This window comes from Heptranchias perlo, chromosome 33, assembly GCF_035084215.1.
Source record: "Heptranchias perlo isolate sHepPer1 chromosome 33, sHepPer1.hap1, whole genome shotgun sequence".
Classification (NCBI taxonomy): Eukaryota; Metazoa; Chordata; class Chondrichthyes; order Hexanchiformes; family Hexanchidae; genus Heptranchias; species Heptranchias perlo.
Window position 1 is genome coordinate 2484054 of NC_090357.1, and position 23619 is coordinate 2507672.

The window sequence follows — 23619 nt, forward strand, 5'->3', positions numbered from 1 at the left end:
AAATGTTAATTTAAAAACTAAGCGTGCCAGCCTAACAGCCTGAATACCTTCTTTACCCATCGTGCTCCAAGGCAGATGAAACTGTCAGCTGAAGTACACAATTTATGAAGCTCAAAGACAATTTTATGAAAATTGAAATTTCATTCCAAGTCCATCAAAGCCAGCTGCATTCTTTATTTCCATTAAGTCGGTTGAATTATTAACAGAAGCATAGGCGCCAAGAAGAAACCTGCAAACCACTTGCTGTAAATCTGCAGGGCTGAGAGCAATTTCACTCTATAGCTTGCCTCTACATCTTTCTGCTTGTTTCTTGAAAACCTCTGCTCCTTAGTTTTTCAGCTTTGCATCATGCATGGGATGGCACCCCTCAACATTATGCATCCAGATGTAGCACTCATGACATCATTAATGTGGGTTGATCAAGAAATAGATTGCAGGCAGTTACCAGGAAACACTATAGCCAGTAAGATGCCCATCTGCACTTCACCGTCACTGTTCTCTCTACCATTCATCCTCTCAACCACTTTTCTTTCAGAAAATCTCTTTACTCAATCTGTTCTTCAGTTTCTCTTTTCCATAAGAATGTAAGAACTAGAAGTGGGAGTAGGCCATACGCCCCCTTGAGCCTGCTCCGCCATTCAATAAGATCATGACTGATCTTTGATCTCAACTCCACTTTCCCGCCCGATCCCCATATCCCTCGATTCCCCTAGAGTCAGAAATGGGGATATTCGCTGATGATTGCACAGTGTTCAGTTCCATTTGCCACCCCTCAGATAATGAACCAGTCCGAGCCCGCATGCAGCAAGACCTGGACAATATTCAGGCTTGGGCTGATAAGTGGCAAGTAACATTCGCACCAGACAAGTGCCAGGTAATGACCATCTCCAACAAGAGAGAGAGTCCAACCACCTCCCCTTGACATTCAATTACCATCGCCAAATCCCCCATCAACATCCTGGGGGTCACCACTGACCAGAAACTTAACTGGACCAGCCACATAAATACTGTGGCTACAAGAGTAGGTCAGAGGCTGGGTATTCTGCAGCGAGTAACTCACCTCCCGACTCCCCAAAGCCTTTCCACCATCTACAAGGCACAAGTCAGGAGTGTGATGGAATACTCTCCACTTGCATGGATGAGTGCAGCTCCAAGAACACTCAAGAAGCTCGACACTATCCAGGACAAAGCAGCCCGCTTGATGGTCACCCCATCCACCACCCTAAACATTCACTCCCTTCACCACTGGCACACTGTGGCTGCAGTGTGTACCATCTACAGGATGCACTGCAGCAACTCGCCAAGGCTTCTTCGACAGCACCTCCCAAACCCGCGACCTCTACCACCTGGAAGGACAAGGGCAGCAGGCACATGGGAACAGCACCACCTGCATGTTCCCCTCCAAGTCACACTCCATCCCGACTTGGAAATATATCGCCGTTCCTTCATTGTCGCTGGATCAAAATCCTGGAACTGCCTACCTAACAGCACTGTGGGAGAACCTTCACCACACGGACTGCAGCGGTTCAAGAAGGAGGCTCACCACCACCTTCTCAAGGGCAATAAATGCTGGCCTTGCCAGCGACGCCCATACCACATGAACGAATAATTTTAAAAAAGCAGGGTTACATTTGCTACTTTCCAGTCCACTCGGACGTTCTAGAATGTAGGGAATTTTGGAAGATCACAGCCAATGCATCCACTGTCTCTGCAGCCAACCCTTTTAGAACCCTAGGATGGAGGCCATCAGGTCTGTCGGCTTTAGTTTCTCCAGTACTTTTTCTCCACTGATATTAATTACTTTAAGTTCCCCACTCTCATTAGCCCTTTGGTTCCCCACTATTTCTGTTATGCTTTTTGTGTCTTCTACTGTGACGTCTCTGCTTAACGTCTCTGCCATTTCCTTATTCCCCATTATAATTTCTCCTGTCTCAGTCTCCAAGGGACCAACGTTTACTTTTGCTACTTTCTTCCTTTTTACATACCTTGTAGAAGCTCTTACAATCTATTTTTATATTTCTCGTTAGTTTACTCTATTCTGTTTTCTCCCTTATCATTTTTTTGGTCATATTTTGCTGGTTTCTAAAACTCTCCCAATCCTTGGGCTTACTACTATTCTTCGCAACTTCGAAATTGGAAATTGGACATGAAGCTGAGTTCGGATCGGTCAATGCCCTGTGGGTGGCGGAGAGGGCCCAGGGGCTATGTGGCCGGGTCCTGCTCCGACTTCTTGTGTTCTTTAGATTTGTGGTTGGGATCAGATCAGCCATGATCTTATTGAATGGCAGAGCAGGCTCGAGGGGCCGATTGGCCTACTCCTGCTCCAATTTCTTATGTTCTTATACGCCTTTTCTTTTAATCTAATACTATTCTTAACTTCTTTAGTTAGCCACGGATGGATCACTTTTCCCGTGGAGCTTTTATTTCTCAATGGAATGTACATTCGTTGAAAATTTTGAAATATTTCTTTAAATGTCTGCCACTGCTTTCTACCATCAAAACTTTTAATCTAATTTCCCAATCTACCTTAGCCAACTCGTCCCTGATACCTATGTAATTGGCTTTATTTAAGTTTAAGACTCTAGTTTCGGACTTAGGTATGTCATTCTCAAACTCAATGTGAAATTCTATCATATTATGATCACTCTTTCTCGGAGGATCCCTTACTATGAGATTACTAATTAATCCTGTCTCATTACACAATACAAGATCTAAAATAGCCTGTTCCCTGATTGGTTCCACAAAGTGTTCCTGCCTATCCTGCAGCTATCTTTCACTGCCTTCTGCTCCCTCATTCATGCTATCTGTCCATGTTTATGCTCCTTTTACTTTCTACATTCTGCACATAGTACATATACTCATCTCCCTAAAGTCTTTCCTTCCTCTGACAAATTTTTTTTTTTTTAAAACTTGAGCCCAACATCACCTAATCACTAATTCCTCAGTTACCTGCTTTTCTTTCCTATTCCTTTCAGTCTCGCTGGTGTCTGGCACTTTGGGCATCAGCCCTTCACCAAGAGTTCTCAATAAAGGGAAAAAAATAAGTCTCTTTCACCACCTGTCTCTGGCCAGTCACTCCTCATCATTCAAGTTAACATTCTCTTTGACTGACAGCTCCTAACCATGTAATTTCCAGCAAAGTGTTCTGATTCCAAGCATCAAATTCTCACTAACAATATTTGTGAGCATGATTTGTTTCGATCAGTGCCTGCAGATAGTGTTGCAAAGTGCTACTCATAAAGGACTTTCCATGCTGTACTTACTCATCCAATCATTCTCACAGCACCATCTCACTCAGGCCCATCCTATTACCTCCTTATACGCTTCAAGCTCCATCTTCCTCAGTCCATCGATTAATTCTTTCAGCACTGTCTCATTATCCCTCATCATAGCCAATCTTAGGAACAGACCTCTTCTCCCCCATTAGTAACTAGTGTGTGAATCAGCCCCTGCATATCACCTCCATCCCTCTTAGTCTACGAAAAAACTCCTGATATCTATTTACTCATCACTGCTTGACTGTGTACCCACAGTACAATATCAGCCACAATCCAGTACAAACTGGTACTACATTGCCAATGTATCAGGGACATGCCTTGCAACTCTCCTACATTCAGGAGGAATTTCGCACACTCCTATCTTGACTGACACAATCGCCTGCTAATGGCTGCCCCATTTCCCACAATACAGAGCAGCACAGAAAAGGACCCATTAAATGTGCTGTTCTATACCAGGGAAAATTTGTTTTGCACATAAGGATCCAATCACCTGCAGCAGAGCTAGGGGAAAGATCAAGAATCACAGAAGATTTATGGCACAGAAGGAGGCCATTCGGCCCATCGTGTCCACGTCGGCCGAAATTGAGCCACCCGGTCTAATTCCACTTTTCAGCACTTGGTCTGTAGCCTTGCAGGTCACGGCACTTCAAGTGCACATCCAGGTAGTTTTTAAAATGAGTTGAGGGGTTTCTGCCTCTACCAGTGACTTCCAGACCCCCACCACCCTTTGGGCCCCTCAAAATTTTGTACACCTCAATTAAATCACCCCTCAGCCTCCTCTGTTCCAAAGAGAACAATCCCAGCTGATCCAATCTTTCCTCATAGCTAAAATTCTCCAGTCCTGGCAACATCCTCATAAATCTCCTCTGTACCCTCTCTAGTGCAATTACATCCTTCCTGTAACGTGGTGACCAGAACTGTATACAGCTGTGGCCTAACCAGTGTTTTATACAGTTTCAGCATAACCTCCCTGCTCTTATGTTCTGTGCCTCGGCTAATAAAGGAAAGTATTCCATATGCCTTCTTAACCACCTTATCTAACTGTCCTGCTACCTTCAGGGATCTGTGAACATGCACTCCAAGGTCCCTCACTTCCTCTACACCTTTCAGTATCCTCCCATTTATTGTGTACTCCCTTGCCTTATTTGCCCTCCTCAATTGCATTACCTCACACTTCTCCGGATTGAAATCCATTTGCTACTTTTCTGCCCACCTGACCAGTCCATTGATATCCAGTCACGAATGGTGGTGGATAATTAAACAACTAATTGGAGGAGGCTTTGTAAACATCCCCATCCTCAATGATGGCGGAATCCAGCACGTGAGTGCAAAAGACTAGGCTGAAGAGTTTGCAACCATCTTCAGCCAGATGTGCCGAGTGGATGATCCATCTCTGCCTCCTCCCGATATCCCCACCATCACAGAAGCCAGTCTTCAGCCAATTCGATTCACTCCACGTGATATCAAGAAACAGCTGAGTGCACTGGATACAACAAAGGCTATGGGCCCCGACAAAATCCCGGCTGTAGTGCTGAAGACTTGCGCTCCAGAACTAGCTGCGCCTCTAGCCAAAATGTTCCAGTACAGCAACAACACTGGCATCTACCCGACAATGTGGAAAATTGCCCGGGTATGTCCTGTCCACAAAAAGCAGGACAAATCCAATCCGGCCAATTACCGCCCCATCAGTCTGCTCTCAATCATCAGCAAAGTGATGGAAGGTGTCGTCGACAGTGCTATCAAGCGGCACTTACTCACCAATAACCTGCTCATCGATGCTCAGTTTGGGTTCCGCCAGGACCTCTCAGCTCCAGAACTCATTACAGCCTTGGTCCAAACATGGACAAAAGAGCTGAATTCCAGAGGTGAGGCGAGAATGACTGCCCTTGACAGCAAGGCAGCATTTGACCGAGTGTGGCACCAAGGAGCCCTAGTAAAATTGAAGTCAATGGGAATCAGGGGGAAAACTCTCCAGTGGCTGCAGTCATACCTAGCACAAAGGAAGATGGTAGTGGTTGTTGGAAGCCAAACATCTCAGCCCTTGGACATTGCTGCAGGAGTTCCTCAGGGCAGTGTCCTAGGCCCAAACATCTTCAGCTGCTTCATCAATGACCTTCCCTCCATCATAAGGTCAGAAATGGGGATGTTCGCTGATGATTGCAGTGTTCAGTTCCAATCGCAACGCCTCAGATAATGAAGCAGTCCGTGCCCGTATGCAGCAAGACCTGGACAACATCCAGGCTTAGGCTGATAAGTGGCAAGTAACTTTCGCGCCAGACAAGTGCCAGGCAATGACCATCTCCAACAAGAGACAGTCTAACCACCTCCCCTTGACATTCAACGGCATTACCATCGCTGAATCCCCCACCATCAACATCCTGGGGGTCACCATTGACCAGAAACTTAACTGGACCAGCCATATAAATACTGTGGCTGCAAGAGCAGGTCAGAGGCTGGGTATTCTGCGGCGAGTGACTCACCTCCTGACTCCCCAAATCCTTTCCACCATCTACAAGGCACAAGTCAGGAGTGTGATGGAATACTCTCCACTTGCCTGGATGAGTGCAGCTCCAACAACGCTCAAAAAGCTCGATACCATCCAGGACAAAGCAGCCCGCTTGATTGGCACCCCATCCACCACCCTAAACATTCACTCCCTTCACCACCGGCGCACCGTGGCTGCAGTGTGTACCATCCACAGGATGCACTGCAGCAACTCGCCAAGGCTTCTTCGACAGCACCTCACAAACCCGCGACCTCTACCACCTAGAAGGACAAGGGCAGCAGGCACATGAGAACAACACCACCTGCACGTTCCCCTCCCAGTCACACACCATCCCAACTTGGAAATATATCGCCATTCCTTCATCGTTGCTGGGTCAAAATCCTGGAACTCCCTACCTAACAGAACTGTGGAGAACCTTCACCACATGGACTGCAGCGGTTCAAAAAGGCGGTTCACCACCACCTTCTCAAGGGCAATTAGGGATCGGCAATAAATGCTGGCCTTGTCAGCGACGCCCACATCCCATGAATGAATAAATAAAAAAAATCTTCCTGCAGCCTCCAGCTTTCCTCCTCACTATCAACCACATGGCCAATTTTTGTGTCATCTGCAAATTTCTTAATCATGCCCCCTACATTTAAGTCCAAATCATTAATATGTATCACAAAAAGCAAGGGACCTAGCACTGAGCCCTGCGGAACCCCACTGGAAACAGCCTTCCAGTTACAAAAACACCCATTGACCATTATCCTTTGCTTTCTGCCACTGAGCCAATTTTGGATCCAACTTGCCACTCTCCCTTGGATCGGCTTGTACTTTTTTGACCAGTCTGCCACGTGGGACCTTGTCAAAAGCCTTGCGAAAATCCATGTGGATTACATCAAATGTACTACCCTCATCGACCCCCCTTGTTACCTCCTCAAAAAATCCAATCAAGTTAGTCAAACATGACCTTCCCTTAACAAATCCATGCTGACTGTCCTTGATTACCCGTGCCTTTCTAAGTGACGGTTTCCCCTGTCCCTCAGAATTTGCCCACCACCGAGGTTAGACTGACTGGCCTGTAATTACTCCGAAGAAGAGGGACGTGCACATATGCAGGAAATACATTGGACGTGCTATCCGTCTGAAATCATGTACACTAAAGTGTATTCAAGGAGGCCAGTGATAGATTGGTTTAAGCTACATCCAAGGTTAAAACTGAGCATTCAGCAATAATAATTATCCAGTCAGAAAATATGCATCATGTTCACAGATAGACAGTGCACACTGAACCTAAAAAAGGAATGTATCCTGCAGGAGGGCACAGAGGAGTATCCTTTCCAAAGTCTCTCAAAATATATTACTGTTGCTTATTTATGTAGTATTCTCCAATAACTTACAGGAAATGTTACACAGTATTTTAGAAATACTGTATGTAGAAAGTAAGAGACAACTAGAATGTGGTGCAAAGCTGTAATCTCACTCGAGGGCCCTATAGTACAAACACAGCTTCTCACTGCAGCTGAGGCCAACTCAAAGGCCTTCCACCATCAGTTTTAATGAGTGAAAGTAGCTGAAACGGACAAAATGTGAATAGTAGCACTCCAGGCTCCCAGAAATATATTTTTAAATCACATTTTTGGTGGGCTTCACACTAACCATTTATATGCTACAGACAATGCCTATCTTTAAGTAATTATTACTGGCAGATGTGACTGGACCCCTCTCGTAATTGAAGAACATTAGTGACAGAGCAGTGTTTGCACGATAGCAGACTTGGGTTTTAGCATGGATAGGACATCTTGTCAGAGTACAGCTGGCCTCTTTTAGTCATGTTTCTGTTTGATGTAAGCTAAGGTTTCGGGTACGTAGCATGCGATTAAAATTGGCAGCCCTGCACCATGACTGGTGTGGTAATCGGGGAAAATTCACACTAATACATTTGCCGATGCTCTTCAAAAGGTTAGACACGGTTTTGGGCAGAGTGAAAGGAGTTTTATTCAGCATTGAGCCATGCTATACCTGAGCTGGGACAGCTTAATCCTGCCACTGGTTCATAGCGGGGGAAATATTCCTTTTCCCAAAATTTACATCCTTCATTTTAATAATCTGGGGAAAAATATCAAAAAAAGAGGTATAACCATTAGCTGATCTCACAGGGGGAAGGAACAGTACAAGCAGCCTGAGCGCGTTCTAGTTAGGGAAGGAAAAATCAGCCAGAGTTACCATTCCTGAATGCTATTCAGTATCTGCTGTTGGAAAGTATGCTTGCTTGGACGTCATGAAGGGACAAGATCGGCATTGATGCATCTCAGTTGAATATCTTGCTAACTGGGCTCAAAGATGAAGAACGGCCATTTGGATGAGGTCAGGGGTCAGGAGAGGAGAAAGGAAGGTGAAAAAATTGGCACAAAAATTGAAAAAAAACTAGTTTTTTTTATTTCTAATTTTGGTCTAGAATCCGTTAACAGCACCTGAACCTAGGAGGAGGCTCCATTCTATTTAGAAACCACAAGATTAATGGTGTTCGACGTTGCTGTGCAGAAGCCGTTATTACTAACAGATCAGGATTTTTTTTTATAAAACAATTATTGAACTGACAGAAAACCACATCATGACATCCTCGTTCCCCAGCTGTCATCCCTCACCTTGATAAGCACAAAATAACCCAATTTAGATGGAACCAGCTTTCTGCCTTGGTCATGTTGAAAAGCTCGAACTGATGCATTAAGGCCGTAGCCTGAGGGATTCTTCCTAAAATTGGAATTTCGTCAGAAAGACTGAACATGGATTAATAATCTTCAATTATTAATTCAATTTGGATGGTATTTTATAATCAGAATTCTTATTAAGCTGCAGCGGACAAAATGTCACACACCCTGCAAGCTCTTCGAACGCCAATTAACACCCAGGCAAAGATTTTTTCCAGCTCATCAATAACTGTGACGAGGGTTAGCATTCGGCAACTGCCTCCCAGTACATTAATAATCTAAATTTTCTCTCCATCCACTTTGAAATATTCCAGAATATCAGCGATTTGTTTCGCTTTCTGTCCTCTTGAAAGAGATTAAGCTTAACGGGCACTTCGAGCCATGTTACTTGGGTATACCTTCATCAGGAGCTTACCTGGATGTTCAAGCAAAGCTCCAGGAACATAGCGTGATCCCATGAGAATGATTACAGCCGTGAAATGTGCTACAGCGTCTTTCCATTTCACAGAATATATATGATATCTAGCCATGTGCAATTTACCGAAGTTCTATTCAGGTGGTAGGAATGTGGACCTCACCGTGAGCAGGAGTGATTGGAGAGAGTGCGAGTCAAAAGGAGGATACCATAAGTGAATTGTACAAGCGACTCATAGTATTACACCCTTTCCCTGCTGGCTAACAGTGGAGACGCAACAGATTTTTCTTTTACTTTTGCAGTATCTAATAGATATAGCTCCAAGGTCAGGCGTTATTCAAGTTGGACTCCCTTGCCATATACTCCATATCTGCCACACAACATATCACAGGCCCGCATCAGCTACTGATTTCCAATCCAGCTCTCAACTGAAAGGCCAAAGTGCTTATTCAATTCTAAGCTTCACTTTTTAAAATAGCTTTTTATTTCCCAGCTGAGAGGTGTTCAAAGAATTCCCTTCCAGGCTTTTGCTTTAGAACCATATATGTTTGCAGCACAAGAGGTGGCCATTCGGCTCATTGTGTCTGTGCCGGCTTCTTGCTAGAGCAATTCAAAAACTAATCCCACTGCCCCGCTCTCTCTTCACAGCCTTGCATCTTCCTCTGTTTCAAATGTGTAATTACCCTCCAGGAAGTGTATGAGAATTGCCCAGTTTGACTGGTCCTATAATCTCTGCTCCTGCCATGTAGGATGATACCCAATCTCTACTTGCCCGGCACCACAGGTGAAATTATGAGATTACTGCATGGCAACTTGCATGCCCCAACCCACACCCCTCTTCAGTGTCACTCTTCACACATCTCATTCCCTGATGTTTGGAGCTTGTGCTGTGGTATGCACACTGGAGTGCCCACACACTTCTCTACCCCCTCAACGTAACTTTTAAAATTATTAATTCATTCTCTGGATGTTGGCATTGCTGGCGAGGCTGGCATCTATTGCCCATCCCTAGTTGCCCTTGAGGAGGTGGTGGTGGGCCTTCTTGAAATGCTCCAGTCCGTGTGGTGAAGGTGCTCCCACAATGCTGTTAGGTAGCAAGTTACAGGATTTTGACCCAGTGACGATGAAGGAATGGCGATATATGTCAGGATGGTGTGTGTCTTAGAGGTGATGGTGTTCCCATGCACCTGCTGCCTTTGTCCTTCTAGGTGGTGGAGGTCGTGGGTTTGGGAGGTACTGCCGAAGAAGCCTTGGCGTCTTGCTGCAGTGCACACTGCAGCCACAGTATTCCAGCGATGGAGGGGAGGACATTTATACTAGTGGATGAGGTGCCAATCTGCGGATGGTGTCGCACTTCTTGAGTTTTGCTGCAGCTGTATCCATCCAGGTGTGGTGAATATTCCATCATGTTCTTTGTGGGGGGTGGAGTAGTTTTCGGGAGTCAGAAGGTGAGCCACTTGCTGCAGAATACTCAGCTGTCACTTATCATAAATGGATAGCCTTACCCAGGACAGGAGTCAGATCATTCAAGAGTGAAGATCAGGGAGTGAGTGGACCGTATGCCACCTGGAACTCCAACCTCAGCTATGGGTAATACATGGCACCATTTTACTAATGTAAATTGGCAGTCCTTGTCCCAGAGGAAAATACTGACTCCTTCTGATTAAATTTCTTGTAAATGATTGTATCCTACAACATGTGTCACAAACAGAGTAGGAATCCCTTCCAAACCTGTCTGGCGATGGATACTGGGTTAACCATGTTTCAGGTTTCTATACTTTACCGTTTCACAAGTCACAGTGCTTTCTGACTCCAGGATTCCAGTTTCCAACCTGACCCATGATGTCCAGACAACTGTCCACTCTGGGCCTTGGCCTTTCCTCAGGTTTCTCAACTAAAAAAAAATATTCTCTCAGGCCAACTGCAGCAATTTAAGAATTCAAACTGGCACAAAGCAACTGAAAAGCAGCCACGTCCAAAACAAGATATGGGAAGGTGGGATTCCTGTTACTCTTTCTGCTAGTTTGCTGCCTACAACTTGTAGGACTTGCTGCATACGGTATCTGAGAACACATGCATATGGAAAATAAAAATAAAATTGGAATGAGCGACAGAATATTAAACTGCAATAACTTTAAACACCACATTCCAATGCTGCTTATTTGAATCATAAATAATTAAAATGTTATTTAACTTTTATACGTATTATAGCATTATATGATTTTAATACTTAAAGCACTACAACCTTCTGGAGGTCAGTCTGTTCTAGATAATGAGTGCTTATGAAATAACATCCAGATTCTGTCACTGCTGTCAGACCCTGAGCCATGTCTCTCAATCCCATGAGTGTCTGCCCATTGAGGGCTGACTAAATTCCCACATCAATCATATGTTTACACTAACACATTACAGGCCCTACTCCCACATCTACTACTGGGTCAAACTATCCCCATTGCAATGCAGCATCAGACCAATGTCCAGGGTGTCACACAGTGGTCTCAAATCACAGTACCTCTTCCCCATAACATCTCACACTACAGGAGAATACAAGGCCACACTGACCTTAGACTGCCACTCCACCATCCATCCTGCAGCCTAACCCCTATGGTGGTGCCGAGCTAAGGCGATATTCTACTGTGATCTTGGGATGCTTTACTACATTAAAGGTGCTATATAAATGCAAGTTGTTGTTGTTGTTTTTGCTGGTGTCCCAGTCATTGAAGCAACACAGGAGACAACAAAAATCGGATGAAATCAGCAACTGTAGGATTCAAATTGGTTTGAATAAAAAAAGCTTTTGAGGCGCTAGGGGCTGTCCTGTTATTCATTTAAGTACTTAACTTAATTATAACATAACAAGGATTAAACTGACTGTGTGCGCTAACTAAACGCTATACTTGGAACAAAGATATTACCATCTTCAATTTAAATCTTAAGAACAAATTTAAATTAAACCAGTGACAAATACTGGAGTCTAGACTGTCAGAGCAAAGCCAGTCACAATAGCTATTTGTCTGACTGAAGTGACAAACAGCACCAGTCTTGATCCTCCGTTACAACACAAACACTGCAAGATTTGAGTCACTGAATGCAGGACAAGCTGGATTGTACAGATGGAATATTGTGCGGCTCCACTTTACCATCTCAGGCTTAAAAACAAATCCCGATATTGAAACACTATCACCAATCAGAGCGTGCGATTGGTGACCACTCTAGTTGAATTGCTCTCTCAACTCATTGAACCTGGATCTGTTCCCGTCTTCCAGCACGAGAAACAGAAACCAGCAAATGCGTCACAAAGAATCTGTCATTGATTAGTCATTTGCTAGATTATCAGTGCAAAATTGGGTACATTATATGATTACACTCTGTTTACATGCTTCTTTATGCCCATTTAAAATATCGTTACCATGACAACTCCTCTTTAAATCAAGCTTACTGGCTTCAGTAACCATTTATGAAATATTCTGATGTAGCTTACACAGACTGAATTCAGGAAGAGTAATAATCTGTTAACATACCTCACTATGTTCATCAACTGAATTGTAGGGCAGCATCCAGGAATAGTATAGCTATCCATCAGAGATAACCCACAGATTCAATGGTGGGCATTCTCAAGCAGCGAGTTATGTACGGACATCCTCTATGCACAGGGATTGTAACAGAATCCCCACCCAGGTTTACAGGGAATGAATGACACATCCAAAGGAACCCATTTATTTAATAGCACTCTGAGGCAATTCAGTCTGTACATAGCATCACACTGAGCGCTCAGGATCAAGCTCTATACACAGGCCCACCGATAAATATATAGCACTGTCCAGCAACTCAGCTTATGCATAATAGCAAAAACAATTTACCAGGTTTATAGGCAAGAAAGAGAGGGAAAGGGGAAGAAAGACATACAAATGTAGATAGATGATCCTAATTGATTAAACTTAATAATCGATACAGTTTTATATCCTATACCTAACATGCACAATATAAAGATCGGAAATCACACAAAGAATCGAAAATCAAACTCCCCATCTTGTCTCCCTATCCAATGCCCCATCTTGCGTTCCCACTTTACACATCAGTACTGTTACTATGGATACATCTGCATTGACCCTCTAAGGCATGATGTGGAGATGCCGGTGATGGACTGGGGTTGACAATTGTAAACAATTTTACAACACCAAGTTATAGTCCAACAATTTTATTTGAAAATCACAAGCTTTCGGAGGCTTCCTCCTTCCTCAGGTGAATGTCAAGAAATCCTCGAACCTTTCGCATTTATAAATCACAGAACAATACCTGGTGATTACAGATAATCTTTCCAACTGTCCGTTGCCAAGGCAATCAAAGTGTTCAGACAGAGAGGTGTTATCTACAGGACCACCGAATATACAAACAAACAAAAAAAAAGAGGCAGCAACATAGAAACATCCGGAAGGAAGAGAAAGACAGCAAATGATCCGGTATATTAAAAACAGATAACTTTTGTTCGCTGGTGGGGTTACGTGTAGTGTGACATGAACCCAAGATCCCGGTTGAGGCCGTCCTCATGGGTGCAGAACTTGGCTATCAATTTCTGCTCGACGATTTTGCGTTGTCGTGTGTCTCGAAGGCCGCCTTGGAGTACGCTTACCCGAAGGTCGGTGGATGAATGTCCTTGACTGCTGAAGTGTTCCCCGACTGGGAGGGAACCCTCCTGTCTGGCGATTGTTGCGCGGTGTCCGTTCATCCGTTGTCGCAGTGTCTGCATGGTCTCGCCAATGTACCATGCTCTGGGGCATCCTTTCCTGCAACGTATGAGGTAGACAACGTTGGCCGAGTCACAGGAGTATGAACCATGTACCTGGTGGGTGGTGTCCTCTCGTGTGATGGTGGTACCTGTGTCGATGATCTGGCATGTCTTGCAGAGGTTACCGTGGCAGGGTTGTGTGGTGTTGTGGATGCTGTTCTCCTGAAAGCTGGGTAATTTGCTGCGAACGATGGTCTGTTTGAGGTTGGGTGGCTGTTTGAAGGCGAGTAGTGGAGGTGTGGGGATGGCCATAACGAGGTGTTCGTCGTCATCGATGACATGTTGAAGGCTGCGGAGAACATGGCGCAGTTTCTCCGCTCCGGTGAAGTACTGGACAACTAAAGGTACTCTGTTGGTTGTGTCCCGTGTTTGTCTTCTGAGGAGGTCTATGCGATTTTTCGCTGTGGCCCGTCGGAACTGTCGATCGATGAGTCGAGCGTCATATCCCGTTCTTACGAGGGCGTCTTTCAGCGTCTGTAGGTGTCCATCGCGTTCCTCCTCGTCTGAGCAGACCCTGTGTATTCGCAGGGCCTGTCCATAGGGGATGGCCTCTTTGATGTGGTTAGGGTGGAAGCTGGAAAAGTGGAGCATCGTGAGGTTGTCCGTGGGCTTGCGGTAGAGTGAGGTGCTGAGGTGCCTGTCTTTGATGGAGATTCGTGTGTCCAAGAAAGGTTTGGACCCCTCTAAGACAGAGGGGTCCAAACCTCTGGTCTTCATGGGCCTTACAGATGAGTACCTTGGAGCCTTGAGGGGGCACATATAAAGTTTAAACCCAAGGTCCCATTCATTTTCAAACATCTCAAGCTGTTACTAACATATCTTTGTGTTCTGATTTAGCATTTATTCACCAATGAGGCAACAGCACTAAGGATCGGCCATTTTCAAATTCCACACCCACAAAATTCAAACAGAAGAAACCAACAAGAGATACAAGATAATATAGGGCTGAGTTGCCTGGGCTTTGTGGGTGAAGACATGAGACTGTGTGTGGCCCACAGGCAGCAATTTGAACACCCTGCTCTAGGACCACACAGTGGCAATTCATACCACCTGTTGATGTCCACAATAGAAAATAGCGTCAGGCATCAAATAACCATCTCCTAATAATTACACACCCATTATCTATCAATTTCCCTCCATTGCCATTAATGATAACCATATAGAACTATGAGGGACTGGTACTAAAATGTGGAACCAGAACTACAACTTTCCAATAATGATAAAAATGGGCTGAGCTGCCTTCTGGTGGTGATAAAGATAGAGAGAGCTGGGAGGAGAGAGCACAAGAGAGAAGAGGAGAGACAGAAAGAAAAAGGGAGAGATGGGAAGTGAATAAGAAAATCATGCCTGTGCCGGCTCTTTGAAAGAGCTATCCAATTAGTCCCATTCCCCTGCTCTTTTCCCATAGCCCTGCAATTTTTTCTTTTCAAGTATTTATCCAATTCCCTTTTGAAAGTTACTATTGAATCGGTTTCCTTTCAGGCAGCGCATTCATAATAACTCGCAGTGTAAAAAAACAATTCTCATTACCCCCTGGTTCTTTTGCCAATTATCTTAAATTGGTCAGTGGAAACAGTTTATCTCTATCTAGTCTAATTTTAAACAGCTCTATTAAATCTCCTCGTAACCTCCTTTGCTCTCAGAAGAACAATCCCAGCCTCTAGTCTCTCCACATAGCCGAAGCCCCTCATCCCTGGTTCCATTCCGGTAAATCTCTTCTGCATCCTCTCAAAGGCTTTCACATCCTTCCTATAGGGTGGTGCCCAAGGTTTAGCATAATTTCTTTGCTTTTGCACTCTATACCTCTATTTATAAAGTCCAGGATCCCGTACTTTTTTTTAAACAGGAGAGAGAGATTGCTAAAAAGAGCGATAAAGACCTCAGGACATCTCAAAGTACTTAACAGCCAATGCACTTTTGAAGCATAGCCACTGTTGAAGTGTAGGAAAAAGAAAAAAAGCAAAAAAGAGTAAGAAGTGAGAGAAAGAAAGGAGACAGAGAGAAAGAAAAAAAGAGCCCTTAAGGTTTCAGAAAATAATAGGAAGTCCAACAGAACAAAGTCAATTGCCGAGATAAGTTTTAAAAAAATTATTCTAAAAATCCAGCACATTATGAACTTGTGCGTCCTACACAACATCTGCCCTGTATTAACATTAAATTTCCTTTCCTAATGATCTAGTGGGTAAACACACGGGTGTAATACTGAGTAATATGGAATATCTGGAAATCCGCAGCCCTTCGTCCTAGTCTTTCATGCCTCCGAGTCTGGATTATTACCGTCCCCTGCTCCCTCCTTTCCCCACTGGTGACTGATTACTGTCCCAGCTCCCTCTCTCCCTGCCTTCAAAAGTCTACATGATCTGAAAGTGAAATGGATTTAGAATGCAATGAAGAACGTAACAACAGTATGTATGTATTTAATACACAAATGAATCACAAACATATTGCACCCTAAAATTATAAATTAACTAAAAATGGAGATGCAGAGTGAAAGGTTGAGCGGCCCCCACTTCAGTAAGTCCAACATTCAAAAACATTACAGGATTTGACCTAGAGTACATTATCTGGAAGCTGATCAATAAATCCCATCAATTTATTTTGCACATATAGCAGCCCTAGGGATTATCTGCTCATTCAGGGTCATCGACTCGATGACAATCTGCTTTAGTTTGTTCAAAATATCTTAATCTTAAAATTGTGAAAGTTTGCTGATGAGATGGAATATTTAAGATTCCACTGCTAGTTACCTTTGTCTTAAGAAATAATCAGCTCCTACCTGTAACTTTTCTTCCTCTCTCCTACAGGTGTATGACTGATTTTGATCTTATTTATATTGCAATTGTGCATGTGCAAATATGAGCATGTGAAAAAGGATAGATACATCATTTGGTCCATCAATCCTTCCTCATCCAGACACAATGCAGCCTCATGTACCATAAACCCATCCAACCCCTTAAGGCAGTCGTGCAAGTTCCAGGAGACCACAGTAATTCATGAATATCCCTATTTCTAGCTACCCCACCACACATCTTTTCCAATTTGAAACATGCAATGTGTAAAGGATCACAACAGTGTAAAAGAGTGCATGTGAGGAAAACCATGTGTGGGACTATGGCAGAAAGTGTGACAGTATGTTGGTGTTAAAAATGCTCCCTAGTTGGTTACTAACATATGGACAATAAGTCAGCAACAGACTACCCTTCCACTCAATGGCTGAAGCAGATCATCTTGACCTCATTCATACCCTTCAATGAGCAAAGATATCTTCAATAAAACATAAAATGCTACAGCAGCCAGATAGCGTCTATAAAAAGAGACAGATTAACATTTTGGATGTGGACCCTTCGTAAGACCTGTTTATTTAATGGAACCAAATAAAATAAGTGTGGTGGAGGGGGCTAGGGAGATGCCCAAATGGGTGAAGGTGAAAACTGGTGAATGATGTATGGAGTTCATAGCAGTGAGAAGGTTTTTAAAATTACGGAGGGTTTTGATAAAGTGAATAGAGAAAGGTCATTTCCTCTGGTTGGGGAGTTAGTGGCGAGGGGTCATTGATTTCATCTGGTCACAGAGTGAGGACTGGGGCAGGAGGAATTTTTTTTTTAAGCAGATAGTTGCTGGAACATGGAATGCTTTGCCACTGGAAATGACCGATGCAGAGACCATGACATAATTTAAGGGAAAATTAAATAAATATTTAAAGCAGAGGAAGATACAGGGCTATGGGGAGTGTGCGAGGCAGCAGGATTAGTTTTGGATTGATACAGGGCTATGAGGAGGAAGCGGGGCAATGGGATTAGTTTTGGATTGAACCAGCAAAGAGCCAGCACAGACATGATGGGATGACTGGCCTCCTTCTGCTCTGAAAACTCCTACGGTTTTAAGAAAGACAATGAAAAAGTAAAAGGGCATGAAAGTAGCCGAATAAGGTGATGAAAACAAAGGGGGAAAATAAAAGAAAAAAATGGCATTTACAGGAAATCTGAAATAAAAACACAATGTGTTGGAGACATACAGTCAGCTCGCTAGCCTCCGAAAAAATGAGGTCAGCAGCCCTGGTAAAGCCATCCACCAGTTTCTTTATATCTCTCAAGTCCAGCTAATAGTTCTCATCTATTATCTTTGATAGCTCTGCTCTTTTATCCCAAAATACTTTTCCCCTCAACAGCTTTCAACTTTCATTAGTCTATCCAAGCTTTGAATAATGATCCCATAGATCTATTCTAATGCCTCTCCCACACTCCTGAATAGTATACAAGAAAAAAACTTGCCACCTGATGGGCAATCCTCTCTCATCTCCAGCCTCCAACATCTCTCTACCCCATCGCAATATTGCTTGTCTATTTCATCAGTACTACCGTGCTCAGTGCTCCTTTAAACTTAGACGAAACAGAGCGAGATTCTCAGCTACACTTTTGTCCCACATTCTCTGCACATCAACCGTGCAACTTGATTCAGCCAGTAACAACAGAAACAGTCAAGAACAGAAATATCACCGTAACTTCCACTAATGTTAATGTTGGACCAGCAAGCATGATTACTGCAGAGCTGAACAAAAATCAGCTGCTATCTCTGCCAGCTGACCCCACAAGTTTAATGTAAATTCAAGGCCCAACCAAATATTTTCAAAGTTCTGACTCAAAGTATCATAGTAGGTACAGCACAGGAGGAGGCCATTCAGCCCATCGTGCCTGTGCCAGCTCTTTCAAACAGCTATCCAATTAGTCCCATTCCCCCGCAATGTTTTTCACTTCAAGTATTTATCTAATTCCCTTTTGAAAGTTACTACTGAATCTGCTTCCACCACCCTTTCAGGCAGTACATTCCAGATCATTACAACTCACTACGTAAATAAATGTTTCCTCATGTCGCCTCTGGCTCTTTTCCCGATCACCTTAAATCTGCGTCCTCTGGTTACCGACCCTTCTGCCACTGGAAACAGTTTCTCCTTATTTACTCTGTCAAAACCCCACAGAACCTCTATCAAATCTCCCCTTAGCCTTCTCTGCTCTAAGTAGAACAACCCCAGCTTCTCCAGTCTATCCAATTAAAAGCAAAAGTTGTCACCTCTAGTTTAATGTCTGAACAATGATGCTTCCTTTCTTTCAGACAAAATGCATGAGTGGATAGTGTGATGATACCATGAGCAGCATGACTCACACCCAGTCATCGCATCAGCTGTGGACCAGAGCAGCAAGAGCTGGGCTAGCAGCATAAACAGTGCAATAAAACTGAAGGTACAATTCATTCAGGCTTTTGAACCTTTGGTTGTATTCATTTTAGGAATGGATCCATCACTGGAAAGAATTGTTGCATCTGCTGTTAATGATTTTGTGCGGAACTGATTCAATTGTCCTGTTTGCATGTGATGTGACAAATAGCCGAGGCAGAACTTGTCAAAACACATTCCAACACCATGCCCTGAATCCTGAGCTTACAAGCAAGTACTCTGCCAAATTCACAATGCCAACAGGAGCCTCCCCCAGGGCTGGCTTGCTAGCCAGATGCAGCCACATATGGACTAAAAACTACTCCTGTGCAGTTCTTGATATAAAAGCAAGATTTGATATTACTAACTCTAAAACATGACATACGAAACTGAGATGTTTCACCTGGATGAACTGGTAAGAACGTAAGAACGACAGTGCTGCATTTCCGACATCTCCCTTTAGGGGTCGCTAAGAATCACCAGGGCTCACTGGCAACATACAATAGCAAACAGGAAGTACTGCAACTGCACAGATCAAAACGTGAAGCAAATCCTATTGCACTAAGACACAAGCATTTAGAGAAAGTCAGGCTCCAGGTTCATTTCAACACAAGAAAAAAATACTACATCAGAAATAACCAGCAAGTCTTCCAGCAACTTGTACAGGAGGGGGCAGTCCCAAGTTACCCAGCACGAGTGCAGGCAGGGGTGCTTTTGTCTTTCATTTTATTCACTGACACACTTCAACAATCTGCAAGATCCGTTGCCCCAGCTCAGACACTTTCAAACACACCTTGAAATAAACTATACCCATTGTTAGTTACACTCAACATTGCACTCATTCGCTAACACAGCGTCATGTCATGAAATTGCCATCAATAGGCAAGCTTTCCGGAGCAGCAGATTTCATACTATCGGCTAGACTTAAGTATTACAGCATTTTTTGCCTCAGTAGTTAATCTGTATACTGTTGGTTAGGATGGAGGAAAGCGGGATAATAACCCCTTACCCTGGTCAACAAACAGCAATTCCATACAGTTATACAAAGAATAACCAAGATAACTGAGCAGTTACACAGTGAGTAACCTTTAGCCTGCAGAAGAGTGATTCTGTACAGTTAAACAATGAATATCCCTTCCTTTGCTGAACAAACACAAACTCCACAGTGAGAGTGAATTGAGTAACCGTTAGCCCGTTGAATAAACAGATTCTGCAGTTATGCACAGATGCAGTGACCACAACCCTAACCTTTACTCTGCTGAATGGACAAGAAAGGGGATTTACAGTCAGCATCTTTTTACAATGTGGAATAGGAAGGAACTGGAAATATAATCTTTGTTGAGTTTTACAGAGCTGATATTGAGTGCGATGGAGTTAAAACTTTTTTTTTACGCTACAATAATTGGAGATAAATTTGTACACAAAGTGATGTTCACATCTTGGGTGGACCCACAGAATATTGGAAATATGAAAATAAATAGATTCTATTTAAAAAGTACATGCTGGCTCCCTCCCTTTCTCTGCATGAGGTAATCTAACATTCCACATCCCTCAATAATTAACACGCCAGTCCCTGGTAATCTCACAGACCAGGCTCTGGAAGTTAGACGTGCCATCTCTTTCCCTCCCCTTGATACATGATGATACACCAATAATCCTGACATGTCAGTTCCCTCCCCTTACGAATCATGCAGAACAGCTCGGTCGCTCTCTCTAGTTCTTGGCTCTTCAGTGATCTGATAAATCAGCTCTCTCTCCCCTTGATAATCTGATAGTCCAGCTAAAATCGGGATCTGTGTGGGGAATCCCAATTTTTAACTTGCATCTAATTCCTTGAATGCAGCACACCGAAACGGCGCATCATCATGCCCTTTTCCCTTATCCCAATCCTTAATACAATCAAAAGATGGAGACCAATGGTCACATTACCTAGTTTACCATTTAGCATGGCAACTGACTGGAAATGAAATACGTGTCCCTGCCAGAGCTGCAAGAGCTCAGACAGCTATAATCTGTACAAGGCAAAGTGTCTCAAACCACTTTTCATTTCTGATAGTTACAGTCTTGTCCTCTTCTATCTACTAGTAAACCATGAGTCGATGACACGTTCTAAATACTATGTATTGTGTATGACAGATGGTTTCATAAAAATAGACCAAGGTGAGAACTGCTCACTGACAAACTGCGAGGCGAGAACAGTGAGGTGCTTAGAATCAGCGAGCAAGCATTGAGAACACCGTCCCACATACCAATCATGCAATTACAGTTGCTGCAAAGTTAGCAAGTTACAGATCAGCAAAGCTTTTGTTAATAAAGATTCTTCCGCAGGCTCTGTCCTACCTGTAATGTTGACCTCCACTAGGCCCGACCGTGTGCCAATTGCATTCGTAGCTTCACAGATGTATGTCCCAGCAAGGTCATAGGTCACAGTCCCTTTGAAGAGCAGGGTGGTGTTCTGCGGTTCCACATTTACAGGGAGCGATCCATTTAACCTATAAAAATAAATACACTGTAATTTCAACAAAGATCAGAGCTCTTGAAGCATTAGAGCAGTGACTTTTCTCTGAGACACTTGGTTTCAAATTCAGCTCAGACTGAGGGGATTAATGTCGCCTCCCTCCGATAGTGGCACAGAGGGGTGAATCGCATTGATACAGTGATCCATCCCTGTGGCACCTGGACTTTAACCCTGAAAAGATGGTTTGCTCCTCAATCCAGGATTTACCATTAAGAAGTGATGCAATAGTCAAAACAACAAGCACGTTGTGAGAGGACCATAATAGTGCATTACAATGGCACCATCACAGAAAGACACCATGCCACAGCGGTATCATCACATATAAGTTTCAATTTTATATACATTTTTACTCCTTATATTTCTGAATTGTCTTGTGTCTTTTAATGCCTTCATTAAAGTTTTTACTTGAAGGCCTCAGCCTCTCCCAAAACCTGGGCATGGACTCGATATTTTTGCACAGAACTGTGACGTTGAGCGGAATTACGGATTTTGCAGTCTGAGCATGTGCAGTGTAGCGTTCAGTCAGCTGTACTGAGGAAATATTGTCCTTAGCTTCTAGTAGTTTGTATTCAGTTGTTTTTCAAAATTATTTTTAAAAAAATTAGAGGACAAACTTCAAATGCTTTATTAATATTCTCATTATATATTAAAGTAAATTTATAATGAGTTTTTTTTTAAGAGGCTGTGTTTGTGAGTTTAAAAAAAGTGTAGTGATTACACACCTGTTGTAGCAAATGTTTTGTATTCTATAAACTTCAGAACGTGTTTTATGCTGAGAAAGTTTTCAAAAATGAGATCAATTTTGAAGCCAAGTAATTATGATACCAGTGTTTTGCTGACAGAAATTAGAAACGTTTATATCGAAAGAGATTGTAATTACCAACAGGCGTACACGTGAGAGAGAGCGCACTTCGTTTTAAGGTGCTAACTGATCCGAATTAATTCCCTTCTCTGGGAGTTTGTTCTACATATTGACTGTCTTGGGTGGGGGGGGGGGGTGGGGGAGAGATGTCTTTCTAAACTCTAGCCTTGCTCTAGACTTTTGTGTTTCTCCCAATTTTTAAAATTTATTTCCAAGAGTTTACATTTCTATACTTATTTAGTGGAGCCATTTAGTGCTGCCTCCCTCCCCAGTTCAGGCTGTAACCACAGGTGTGTAGCCTCTGCATCCTATTCAACTCTAAACTGAACATCAATCCCCACATACAGTCAATCACAAACACTAGTAATTTTCACCTCCTCAACATAGCCCCCCCACCATCTCTCCAACAGGATAGCCTCACCTATGACAGTGTGGTATGCAGCTGGTACACAGTATTTCTGCCACCAAAGGACATAAAGGATCTGAACACACTCTCGGAAAAGCCTGCCGTAACCCCTGTTTGAACCAAGCGTACTGATAGAACACAAAAACAGACTAACATTTTCAGACTGGAGGAAGGTATGCAGTGGTGTTCCCTAGGGGTCGGTACTGGGACCACTGCTTTTCTTGATATATATTAATGACTTTGACTTGGGTGTACAGGGCACAATTTCAAAATTTGCAGATGACACAAAACTTGGAAGTGTAGTAAACAGTGAGGAGGATAGTGATAGACTTCAAGAGGACATAGACAGGCTGATAGAATGGGCAGACACGTGACAGATGAAATTTAACGTTGAGAAGTGCGAGATGATACATTTTGGTAGGAAGAACGAGGAGAGGCAATATAAACCACAGGGTACAACTCTAAAGGGGGTGCAGGAACAGAGAGACCTGGGGGTATATGTGCACAGGTCGTTGAAGGTGGCAGGACAGGTTGAGAAAGCAGTGAAGAAAACATACTGATCCTAAGCTTTATAAATAGAGGCATAGAGTACAAAAGCGAGGATGTTATGTTGAACCTCTATAAAATACTGGTTCGGCCACAACTGGAGTATTGTGTCCAATTCTGGGCACCACACTTTAGGAAGGATGTGAAGGCCTTAGAGAGAATGCAGAAAAGATTTACTAGAATGGTTCCAGGGATGAGGGACCTCAGTTACGTGGATAGACTGGAAAAGCTGGGATTGTTCTCCTTGGAGCAGAGAAGGTTAAGAGGAGATTTGATAGAGGTGTTCAAAATCATGAAGGGTCTAGACAAAGTAAATAAAGAAAAACTGTTCCCACTGGCGGAAGGGTCGCGAACCAGACGGCACAGGTTTACAGTGACTGACAAAAGAACCAAAGGCAAC

The 23619-nt window shown here is 43.4% G+C and overlaps 1 protein-coding gene across 2 annotated transcripts in view; it reads right to left on the bottom strand.

Moving 5' to 3' along the window:
* Positions 1–23619, bottom strand: part of nectin1b (nectin cell adhesion molecule 1b) — a 370403-nt gene that overhangs the window by 226388 nt on the left and 120396 nt on the right. For both annotated transcript variants that reach the window (XM_067970850.1, XM_067970851.1), the window contains exon 5: positions 21228–21379. In XM_067970850.1, coding sequence (XP_067826951.1) covers positions 21228–21379 — 152 coding nt within the window. The remainder of the gene's footprint in view (positions 1–21227; positions 21380–23619) is intronic.